Raw genomic sequence first — 11,946 nt, forward strand, 5'->3', positions numbered from 1 at the left:
AAGGCCATTTGACAGGATTACCATTTAGCAGCACAACAGTAGTATGTGGAGCCCTACCTACTCCCTAGGTCTTATGAATCCCTTTGCTATTGGCTTTTCTCCTAGTTCACAGCACTAAGCATAAATTCCCACCTGCAGACCAGGCCTCAAATCTAATTAAGAAAGTGACTGGTCATGCCCTTAACTCTGGTAATAGGGAAATTCTGTCTACAGCAGTAAGCAAATAGAAAGAAATGTTTTCTAAATTGGAGTATATATGGAATCAATGCAATAAAGGAACAAAAATCACAGTTTATTAAATTCCTAACTGTAAGTCTTTTTTAAAAAGATTTATTATTTATTTATTTATTTATTTATTTATTTATTTATTTATTTATTTATTATGTATAGTATTCTGCCTGCAAGTATGCCTGCAGGCCAGCAGAGGACACCAGGGCTCAGTATGAATTGTTATGGGCCACCATGTGGTTGCTAGATCTCAGTATAGATGATTGTGCACTACTATATGGTTGCTGAGAAGTGAACTAAGGACCTCTGAAAGAGCAGCCAGTGCTCTTAACCTCTGGGATATCTCTCCAACCCTATAATAGTCCTTATAAGGTCATAATAATAGGGGATGGAGAGATGGTTTAGTAAATAAGGGGACACAGGCTGTTCTTTCAGAGGATCTTGTTTCCTGAATGTGGGACCAGGTGATCTGACACCCTCTTCTGGCATTGTGAGCATATGGTGCACAGACATACATTAAGGCAAAACACACATAAAGTGCATTGAAAATCTCAAAAATCTTAAACTCATAATAATAATAATTTATTTGTGGACCATCTATGGTGCCTTATACCTCTAATTCCAGCTCTTGGGAGCAATGAAACAGGAGGGTTGTTAAGAGATTAAGGATAGTCAGGCATGCATGGTGGAACATGCCTTTAATCCCACTACTTGGAGGTAAGTCTCTATAAATCTGAGGCCAGGGTTAGGGTTAAGGTTAGTCAGGACAGCTTAGTCTACAAAGCAAGGGTTAAGGTTAGGGTTAGGGTTAGCCAGGCCAGCTAAGGCTTCATCTAAAATCCTGAGAGAGAGAGAGATTGAGACTAAGGCTAGCCTAGACTGTTACCAGAGTTAAGATGAGAGCCTGTGCCCCTCACAGCCCTAATGCTTATTAGGTCTGCTCAACAAGGTAATTAAAAGAACCAAATAGTATAAAGCAGGGGGAGGTAATTAGATTTATTTAATATGGCCACATTGATAAGGACTAAAGCAGCTCCCAAGTCTACCTTTAGAGACCTCACATGAGGACAATGTTTAACAGAAGGTAGCAGATGTGCATAACTAGGCTGTCCAAGTCCAGGGTGTGGTCTAGCTCACCATTAACCCACCATTGTTTGGTCTGTAGTTTCATCCCACAAGGTGGTCCAGCAAGTTATTAGAAGTGTGTGAAACATCTCTTCTGGGGCAAGTTCCTCCTCTGACTGGCACCTGTTTTCAGTGTATGTCTCTTAGCATGAGATTCCTGGGACAATTCCTGTTCCCTGAGGTACATTAATCTACAGTCACATATTCAAAAGGAAGGACACAAGTGTCTTCAGACTATCCTCAGACCAGTTATATCCAAAAGTTCCTATTTAAACCTAATCCTTGATGTGATGGTATTTGAGGTGAGGGACTTTGGAAATAATGGGATCAGAATGGGGAGCCTTTATGAATGGGATTAATCCTCTCACAACAGAGAACCCAGAGAGCTCCTTCACCATGTCTGCCATGATGAGAACTCAGCAAAGAGACATTGTTATTGTACCAGGAAGTGAGCACTCAGCAGACACTGAATTAGCCATCACTTTGACCTTGGGTTTACCAACCTCCAGAGCTATGAGGAATAAACTTTTGTTCTGTATGAGCTACCCAGCCCCTGGTATCCTGGTATTTTATTGTAGCAGTTCAAACAAATATATTTTATTCACATGGTACCTGTTACAAATTCATCCTCAGATATTTATTCCCCAGGTTCCAGATCTCTTTTAATCCTTGCTTCATAACAAATGCCTATAATACTGGCACCCAGGAGGCTGAGGCAGGAAGACTGAAAATTCCAGATCAGTCTGGGTTATATGAGACCTGGTCTAAAAACAAGCAAGCAAACAAGCAAACAAACATATGTACCTGTATGAACTTAATCGTATCTGTATATGTGTAGGGACATGTTGTATTCAAACACATCTGGAATTCTCCCAACTTTCTTTGGGACAAATGTCCCACATCTCTTGTCCTACCTGGTGCAGGGCGGGCAGACACCCTGGATCTCCTTTATCTTATCCTAGTCACTCCATTACTCCACTGTCATGCTGGATGTCTTGTTGCTAGATCCTCATGGGTTCCCCCTCTTATGTTCTGTTTTGTTTCCTTTATTTCTTTTCTCTCTCTCTCTCTCTCTCTCTCTCTCTCTCTCTCTCTCTCTCTCTCTCTCTCTCTCTCCCTCCCTCTCTCTCTTCCTTCCTTTCTTTTTGTTTTTGTTTGTTGTGTTTTGTTTTTATGAGACAGGGTTTCTCTGTGGAGTCCTACATGTCCTGGATCTCTCTCTGTAGCCCAGGCTGGCCTCCAGTTCACAGAGATCCGCCTGCCTCTGCCTCCAGAGTGCTGAGATTGAAGGCATATGGCACCACCAGCTTGTTTTCTTTTGTTGAGTCAGGCTCTCTTGTAGCCCAGGCTGGCTTCAAACTCCTACTGTGTAACTGAGGATAATGTTGAACTCTTTATTCTTCTGCCCCAAGCTCTCATTTGCTAGGATTACAGGTGTAAGCCAACGATACAGGAGGAATTGGGGTCCCCTTTGGGGGTTCTTGGTCTCAAAAAGAATCTCAAGGTCAATATCAAGTTAAAAAGGAAAACCTCAGGATCAGCAAGCTGCAAAGCCTCAGCAGCTTCCTGGAGAAGGAGAATGGAGGAAAGAAGGGATAAAAGCCATTTTAAACTGTCGTGGAGGTCAGACACAGGGCAGACAAGCAGCCACATGGCAAGGAAGGAAGCTTTAAAGAAAGAGTAAGGAAGCAGCAATGTTGAAGGGAAGACCCAAGGTGTTAAGGAGAGCGTGCTTAGAGAAGAGACAGAAGAGAGGGAAAGGGCTAATCCAGAAGAGTGGGCAGACTTACACACCTACATGGCAGTGGCCCATCTGCTACTGACCTAAGGGCTGGCTCAGTATGGTATCTCGTCAGAGGACTAATTATTCCGACTTTCTCTTTAGCATGGGTTCAGGTGTGTCCTTAGGACAAGGAATGATCCTGCCCAACTGTAATCCCAGACATCTATCCAGCCCAGAGATTCTGTTCTCATGCCAGGAGTTGTTCCTACTCCAACACTTAGTCATATCAACCTTGTATGAATATGTATTAAAGGAGAGTTTCTGATAAAGAATAAAGACATGCAATTGCCCTCTTCTATAAGGGTAGAACTAAAAACCAGTCCACCATTTTGACAAGAAAAAGGCCTCCCAGGAAAGCTGCTTTCTTTAGAGACTGTAGAAATATATAAAGTCTGTCTATAATATAAAGCATCACAATGGTCCCTTTATAGAGACCTGTGTAGCCCAGCTGGCCTGGAATTCACAGAGATCAGCCTGCCTCTGCCTCCAAAGTGCTGGACTCTTACATTTTAATATGTTTTATGTATATGATATCTGTGTGTATACACACATGCCATGGCCTGAGTATGGAGGTCAGAAGACAGCTTTTGGGAACCAGTTCTCCCCTTCCATCATGCGAGTCTCAGGGATCAAATTCAGGTTGTCAGGCTTGGCAGCAAGAACCTTTACTTCTTACTGACAACTCATCTGAATTCTTTTTATAGAGATCACATGAACTACAAGGCTTAGGAAAGTTACAAGCGAGATACCCATGGGAAGACTGTCCCTGTATCAAAAGGCCTTCACCATGCCTTTTTAGTTTCTGGACTCTCACCAGCAAGTCCTTCACCCAAATTTCATAAATTTGTTATGGAAGTTTAGTGCCATCAATGTAATATCATAAGGATGTAAGAATGTAATGTTAGGTTATAGTGGCACACGTCTTTAATCCAAGCACTTGGGAAGCAGAAGCAGGTGGATCTTTGCAATTTCAAGGTCAGCCTCGTCTCCATGTCAACCATCACCACATAGTGAGACCCTGTCTTAAAAAAAAAAGTTAGAATTCAGCTGTGCTCAGGCTATAATACCTGCAGTATCCCTCCCACTCTCTTAGATACCACTGAGACATTGTCTATATATTTCTCGCTAATAGACTTTCAGGTACCAGGATTTCTCACATGGGGAAGTGAGTTTATAACAAAGTGGGTTTTAGTGACCACATATCCTGCTCTCCTTGCCCTTCCCTGCCTCTTGCTGAGGTTCAGAGGCTGACTACAGGTTTATGCTGTGCAACCATCTCAATTCTCAGGAGCTATAAAATGGAAGCCTTGCTCTGCCACACTCTGATTCTTCTCTTCAGAGGCCTCAGCTGTGCTGTCTGTCTCTGGTGCTGGGGCCTCAACTCCTCTCAGAGCTCTACCATGTTGCTGTCTGCCCACAACATTAATAAACTTACCTTCACCAATCCATCTCAGTGTCCATCTTGAATCCATAACCCAAATGTTTAAAAAAAAAAGTATTCGGGCGGTGGTGGCGCACGCCTTTAATCCCAGCACTCGGGAGGCAGAGGCAGGCGGATCTCTGTGAGTTCAAGGCTGGCCTGGACTACCAAGTGAGTTCCAGGAAAGGCGCAAAGCTACACAGAGAAACCCTGTCTCGAAAAACCAAAAAAAAAAAAAAAAAAAAAAAAGTATTCTATTTCCATACTCTCAGATCAATCTCAAGCTTCTTATATTCTTTTCTTTATAGAAACCTGACTAGTTAAAAAATATGAAGAAAGTGGCATCTTATAGGAGTATCATTCAGAGTGATTTCATACACATGAGGTAGGATTATCACTCACCACATACTCATGGATGCAGCCTAGGGAAAGAACAAAACTTTCCCTTTAGAAGCCCAACAACACCTCTCACAAGACACAGGGAATTTCCCTTTTCAATGGGGTTTCTAATTTTATTTCTTCTCCTCTACTCCAATCTTTTAAATGGATGCTCAGATCAAATACATCAATTAGAAAAATATATAAGTGCCATGAATTCTTTTTATCCCCTCATGTTGATGTGTCTTGGTTTTCAATGATCATCCTCTACTCATTTTTCTTTTAGATTCCCTTATGTTATTTCTCTTAGATTTGTATTTAAAGGGAGAAAATTAACCTGGAGCCAAATACCCCAAATATACTATAAATTTCCCTTGGTATTTTCACCAATACTTGGTTCAGATTCCATAGCCTTCATCCAAGGCTCCAGTCATGTACATTACATTGATAGTTTCTTACTATGTAACAAAACAAGCACTGCATCCTAACAGTTTCTCACATTCCAGAAAAGCTCTTACTGAATGAAGCCATGGAGATTCTAAGTCTAAACATTAGTGGCTGCAAAAACCTGCTGTAATTTCGGACGTGACATACCTTGGGCCATTCAAAGCTCACTTTAAAATGCTTAGAGGTGATTTTGTCCAAACTATCCCTCCACAAAAATGAGATCAGGATAATTGGAATGCAGGCCTAAGGTAATCATAGACTACCAAGCCAATTTCCAAGCTGCAGAGGCAGATGGCACCATGGAGTAGAAAACCATTTCCCAACATGACGAATCAGGATCCATCTACTTCCTTCCCCGTAGTGGTCTCCTAAAGACAAGACTTTTAAACACTTTTTGTAACAAAGCTTTTCTGTTTGTGGGTCATCATTGATTACCTACTCTTACCAATCACACACACCACCACCACCACCACCACCACCACCACCACCACCACCACCACATGCACAGGTACACAGAAGTATACCAATCAAGCGAACCTCACCTTCCAAGTGCTAGGACTTTAGGTGTGTGCTATCAGACTTAGATTTAATCTGAATTTCTTAAAACACAAGATATATATTCATCACACATATGAGGCTTAACCATTCATGACTAAATTAGGAATGGAATGTTGGTTTAATGGGTTTTGGGGAAATGTGCTTAGATTTGTCCTTTTCTATTTAGTCTTATTCTAACTTATGTTCTTTTCTCTGTTTGAAAGTTTATTGCCATTTGATTACTGGTCAAATTTTCCTTTCCTTAGCTACCAACTTCTGTGTGAAACTTCTAAGAAAATTTCAAATAGATGAAATGTCAGAGTCCAGAAACTGCCACTTCAAACTATGGATCCCTGGCATGATGATTATTTTAAGTAAAGGAATTTAGTAGCAAAAACTTTACCACCCTGTCTAATGTTCTGAACCACGAAAACAGAAAACAATTACCTCTGGTCCTCTCCCTCAGTTTTGTTAACTGACTCTTATGGAAGGAAGCCTGTCAGCATCCTGCACAGGCTTTGCCCACACACCATTATCATGGACTTCAGTCCCAGTCAGTACTCCAAAGAGAGCAAGTTTGAAGTTTACAAAGCAGCCTGTTTTCTACACCCAATAGACCATTGATGTGCTCCATGTCCATTGACTCCTCTAAAAATCACTGACTATGCCCTGACATTCTGCATTCTTTTATATAGCCCATGCTATTCTTTAAGTGTCAGCAACCCCCCTGCCTCAGCCTCTTAAAATGGTGTGGTCTGAATAAAGACATGGGTCGCTAAGCCCAACTCAAAACAGTAATTCTTGAAGTTCAGTGAAAACAGGAAGATACTTATATACTTTCATGGGATACATGAAGCTAAAATGAAAAGCTTATAGAATTTACTTGCCATATTTACTGTATTGTGCTTGATAGTGAGTTAATCTCCTGACACCTTAGTATGAATCAAGGCTGTAAAACCAAACTAGTTAGGAATTATTACATTCTTCACCACCACTCACTTGCAGAATAAGCAGCAATTAGTTACGCTTGTGAAATGTCTTTTTTTTTTTTTTTTTAATTTTAAGACAAAGTCTCAAGGGGCTGGAGAGATGGCTCAGTTGTTAAAAGTGCTTGCCACTCTGGTAGATAACCCCAGTTTGATTCCCAGCACCCAGAACTCCCAGCTCACAACCTCCTGTAACTCCAGTTCCAGGGAATCTGACCTTCTCTTCTGGCCTTCAGGGGAATACACTCACACAAACACACACATGTACACATAAATAAAAGTAACTTTAAAAATGTCAGTCTTATGTAGCCCACACTGTCCTCAAAATCAGGTCAAACTTTCTACCTTAGCACAGCCTCCTAAGTGCTGGGTGTACAGGCAGACACCAGACACCATGAAACACTCCGGTTTTTAACAAGGTATATGTCGTTAGATACAACCTACATAAAAACTCTTGGAAGTCCTCAATAATGTCTAAGCACAAACAAGAGATTCTGAATCCAAAACAGTCAGAATCTCGTGTGACACAGCTTCTGAACAGGATTCAGAGTGCGGATCTGAGAAGGAGCACCAGGTACAGGAAGAAATGGTCTCCTTAAGTCCCTGGTCAAGACACGTGTTTGGGGATTCCTCCTCGCCTCTGAGTTATTTCTCAAGCTCACCACCTGTTTCAGCTGTTCAGTCTTTCCATCCGGACAAATGTTCTCATTATCACTGCGTGCCCGAATTCTGAGGAAAACCATTCACAGTCACTGTGGTATCTCCCCACAAACCACGACGCTATAAACTCCACAGTGAGGAACACGGTCTCAGTCACCCCAGGGTTTCCAGACACCAAGGATGGGAACCACAGCGCCATGTCCCATCCTTCTGCTTCTTTCAGTCTTGGCTCTTAACCAGACCGAGACCCAGGCCAGTGCCGGTGAGTGCAGAGTCCACAGGGAAACTACCTTTACCGGGAGGAAGAAGGCAGCTCCTGGGAAGCTGCGACTCAGCTCCCAGCACGGCTCCATAGCCGGGCTGCCCTCTCCTCCTCATCCCCCCCACCCCACCCCCCGCCATCACGTGTCCCAGGTCCCGTGCCCCACTCCCCTCCAGGCCTGTGCACCTGCCCTCGGATCCCCGGGGAAGGGTCGGGGGTCTCACAGCACGTCGCCCCCAGGCTCACACTCGCTGCTCTATTATATTACCACGACATCTGGTCCCGGAGTCCGGGAGCCCCGAGTCATCATCGTCGGCTACGTGGATGACACGGAGTTCATGAGCTTCGACAGCAACACGGAGAGTTCGAGGACTGAGCCCCGAGGGTCATGGGTAAAGCGAATGGGTCAGAAGTTTTGGGAAGAGGAGATAAACCTTGCCAAGAATTTCGTACTGTGGGGCCGAGAAGACCTGCAGTTGGCAATGAGCATCTACAACCACAGTGATGACGGTGAGTGACCCCCAAGCCAAGTTTCCTCAGGCCCCCAAGGTCCGAGGTTCTTCACCAGGAGACTAGGACCCGGTTTTGATAACAGTTTCGGTCCAAACACCGAGAGTGAGTGGGGCGGGGCCTTGTGGGCCGTGCTGACCTCAGGGGCGGGACCAGGTTCTCATACCTTCCAGTGTTTTTTTGGCTGCGAAATTGGGCCAGACGGGCGGCTCCTCCGAGGGTACCATGATCACGGTTATGATGGCAAAGACTACCTCACCCTGAACGAGGACATGAGCTCCTGGACTGCGGGCGACACCTCGGCTCAGATAGCTGCCCTCAAGTGGAAAGCTGATGGTGTAGCAGAGTTCTTCAGAGCCTTTCTGGAGGGGAGAGGCATAGAGACCCTCCTCAGACATCTGGAGATAGGGAAGGAGACACTGCAGCGAACAGGTATGGACACAGAGGAAATTCCTCTATTGCATTGGGACTGGGCCTCATGTCCCTGGAGGTAGGAAAATGTCACCAGATGGAATATCCCCGGCTCCTTAATTTGGAGGGGTAAAAGTGCTCCTGGGTTTACTGACTCAACATCAGTGAGAGACTTTCCCAAGGGCCTCAGGAATGTTCAAGGGTCTCTCTTGAGATGGAAGAGAGAACTCAGAAATAACCAACCAGCAGTTCCCTCGATCTACAGCCCATTGTGAGCCATGGCCTCTCCGAAGACCGGTGTGCTGTCCACACCCAGTGTTTTAGGAGGCTTGATGGAGTGATGCTGAGTCTCTTAGCGCCCCACTCACTCAGGACCTGAAATCCCCCCCCCCTTTCGTGGTGGGAAACCTGGAGTCTCTACTGGGCTGGCTCACCATGATTCTAGAACTTAACAGGGAATAGATTATCCTGATGCCTGAGTGCAGGCAACAGTGTGGGACTTGTACCCTTGTAGCTTCCCAAATCTACTGTCCATTGCCAGGATGGTCACACAAATACTGCTTAAATGCCCAGAAAGAATATAAAATGCCTGAATTTTCCACCTCTTTCTCTCAGATCCCCCAAAGGCACATGTAACCCATCATCTAAGACATGAAGGAGATGTCACCCTGAGGTGCTGGGCCCTGGGCTTCTATCCAGCTGAGATCTCCGTGACCTGGCAACGTGATGGGGAGGACCAGATTCAGGACATGGAGCTAGTGGAGACCAGGCCTGCAGGGGATGGAACCTTCCAGAAGTGGGCGTCTGTGGTAGTACCTTCTGGAGAGGAGCAGAGACACACATGCCTTGTGCATCATGAGGGGTTGCCAGAGCCCCTGACCCTGAGATGGGGTAAGGAGGGGTGTGAGCACAGAGCCTGTTGTCAGGAAAAACAGGTGACCTGGAGACCCTGAGTGGGATCAGTGCTGAGCTGGGGCTTAGGGCCTCTCAACTCAATTCATTCTTCTCCACCCCTTTTTCCCAGAGCCATCTCCTCCGCCCAAGATTGGAATGAATATTGGTGTGGTTCTCCTTGGAGTTGTGGTCACTGGAGCTGTGACTGCCATTGTGATCATGAGGAAAAGTAAGAGTAGGGAAGGGATTGGTGTCTGAGGGTTTTGTCTCCATAGAGTTGAAGTCTTAGGTGGAAATGTGCTCATCTCCTGTTTTGTTATTGTGAGACATATCTATACAAGTGTACTTACCCAACCTGAGACTCTGTACTAGCACATTTATTCCAGGGCTATGGGGAACTCTAGGGCATCATTATCCTGCATCCCTATCAGTCCCTTTCTTTTCCCTGATGTGGTTTCTCAGATAACTTTTCCAGAAGTCAACTTTCCTCGTTCCATTTCCATTCCTTTAGCATATATCCCAGCCCTTGAGTTCTCTTTACACATTAGGGAAATACCCAGTTACAGTGTAGAAAGGAGGCAGAGACCAAGTCCCTCACCACTTTCTCAAACATTCCTGCAGCTGGGCACCACATGAGTCCCTAGTTCCATCACTAATGACTACATGCTGGACGGTGACTCAGCACATGGTAATAAGGAAAGGCTAGAAGTGCATAGATTGCATTTGGGAAGGATGGCATTGTCACACACAGCTTCCAGGAGCAGCAGGGAAACTGTCACAGTGACCAGTTCCAGGGTGTCAGTGGTTCTCTGCCCAGTGGTCATATGTGGGACTTGATGTTGATGGGCCTATCAGAATTTAGTTTATTGGGTTTTCTAAGACAAAAGAATCTCCTATTCTCCAGTATCACATATAAAATTATTTTATGTTTAAATGATAAGACTTTAGATTTCACTATTTCTACCTAAAAAAAAAAACAAATCAGTTCAGATAACAACCAATTAGAGACTTTCCTTATATAATTACTTCTTATGTCACTCATCTGAGGCTATACATACCCCATGGTAGAGAAAACAATATGCATTTCTGAACAGGCCAGCGAGTGATGATATAATATCCTCCCTTTTCTTTCTTGGGCAACAACAAAATAATGATAACAATAATAATAATAATGCCCAGGCAAGACCCTTCTTCTTCTTGTATACTGTTCTTACTAATAACATCAGTGGTCATGAACCATTTCCCAAGTATTCAGGCCTCTTTCTGCATCTGTCATTTAGATTGTTGAGTATGGAGCACAGGACTTACTTCCTCCTTTTTTGTTTGTTTGTTTATACAGGGTCCTCCGCTGTACGCCAGGCTGGCTTTGAACTCACTGTGTAGCTGGGATGGTTACTCTTCACTGTCAACTTGACTGGATTTAGAATCCCCTAGGAGATACCATTCTGGGCATGTCTATGAGAATGTTTTCAGAGGTGATAAATGAGAAGGGAGGACCCACTCTGAGTGGAAGTGGTGCTATCCCTTGGGCTAGGGCCAAGTCTGAATAAAAGGAAGAGCAGGAGAAAGCCAACTGAGAAGATCTCCATCCTCTGCTTCCTGATCCACTGACGATTGAGGAGTCCCAGACACATGCTCCAGTGTCATGAACTCCACAGTGCCTTATGTTGAGATGGCCTGTCCCCTCCTAAATCGTGAATCAGAATAAACCTTTTTAAAGTTGTTTCTGGGGAGTTGGGGATTTAGCTAAGTGGTAGAGCGCTTGCCTAGCAAGCACAAGGCCCTGGGTTCGGTCCTCAGCTCCAGAAAAAACAAAAAAACAAAAAAAAACAAAAAACAAAAAAAAAAAAAGCCGGGCGGTGGTGGCGCACGCCTTTAATCCCAGCACTCGGGAGGCAGAGCCAGGCGGATCTCTGTGAGTTCGAGGCCAGCCTGGGCTACCAAGTGAGCTCCAGGAAAGGCGCAAAGCTACACAGAGAAACCCTGTCTCGAAAATCAAAAAAAAAAAAAAAAAAAAAAAAGTTGTTTCTGTCGGCCTTTTGTCACAACAATGTAACTAATACAGCGACTCAGACTGGCCTTGAAGTCCCGGAAACACTGTTGCCCAGTTTCTGAAATGTTGGGTATAGAGCCAAACACATCTAACCTTAGGGATGACTTAGCCATAAGTGAGGCTGATGTATTAAGTTTGAGGCTCCTTGTCTACATCCTTCTTGCTGTATTATCTGAACACCAGCAGTTTCTGCACCAAACACCCAGAGTCTCAGCTCTGCACCAAAAATTTCTGAATTTTGTGATGTCCAGG

At 44.3% G+C, this 11,946-nt stretch overlaps 1 protein-coding gene across 1 annotated transcript; it reads left to right on the plus strand.

The window, feature by feature from the left end:
- The first annotated feature begins 7,447 nt into the window (after nucleotides 1-7,447).
- On the plus strand, nucleotides 7,448-11,366 carry LOC102926386 (popy Class I histocompatibility antigen, A-1 alpha chain-like). The gene is made up of 5 exons (XM_076558088.1): nucleotides 7,448-8,336; nucleotides 8,510-8,768; nucleotides 9,363-9,638; nucleotides 9,772-9,870; nucleotides 10,981-11,366. The coding sequence occupies exons 1-5, from the start codon at nucleotides 8,331-8,333 to the stop codon at nucleotides 11,022-11,024; spliced, it is 684 nt and encodes a 227-aa protein (XP_076414203.1). The 5' UTR covers nucleotides 7,448-8,330; the 3' UTR covers nucleotides 11,025-11,366.
- The last annotated feature ends 580 nt before the right edge of the window (nucleotides 11,367-11,946 follow it).

Source organism: Peromyscus maniculatus, chromosome 21 (assembly GCF_049852395.1).
Source record: "Peromyscus maniculatus bairdii isolate BWxNUB_F1_BW_parent chromosome 21, HU_Pman_BW_mat_3.1, whole genome shotgun sequence".
In the NCBI taxonomy this organism is placed as follows: Eukaryota; Metazoa; Chordata; class Mammalia; order Rodentia; family Cricetidae; genus Peromyscus; species Peromyscus maniculatus.

Bases quoted from the DNA above. Each gene is read 5' to 3' on its own strand.
- LOC102926386 (XM_076558088.1), top strand. The intron at 9,639-9,771 runs GTAAGGAGGGGT...CCTTTTTCCCAG, and splicing joins GCCCCTGACCCTGAGATGGG to AGCCATCTCCTCCGCCCAAG. The intron at 9,871-10,980 runs GTAAGAGTAGGG...TTGTTTATACAG, and splicing joins CATTGTGATCATGAGGAAAA to GGTCCTCCGCTGTACGCCAG.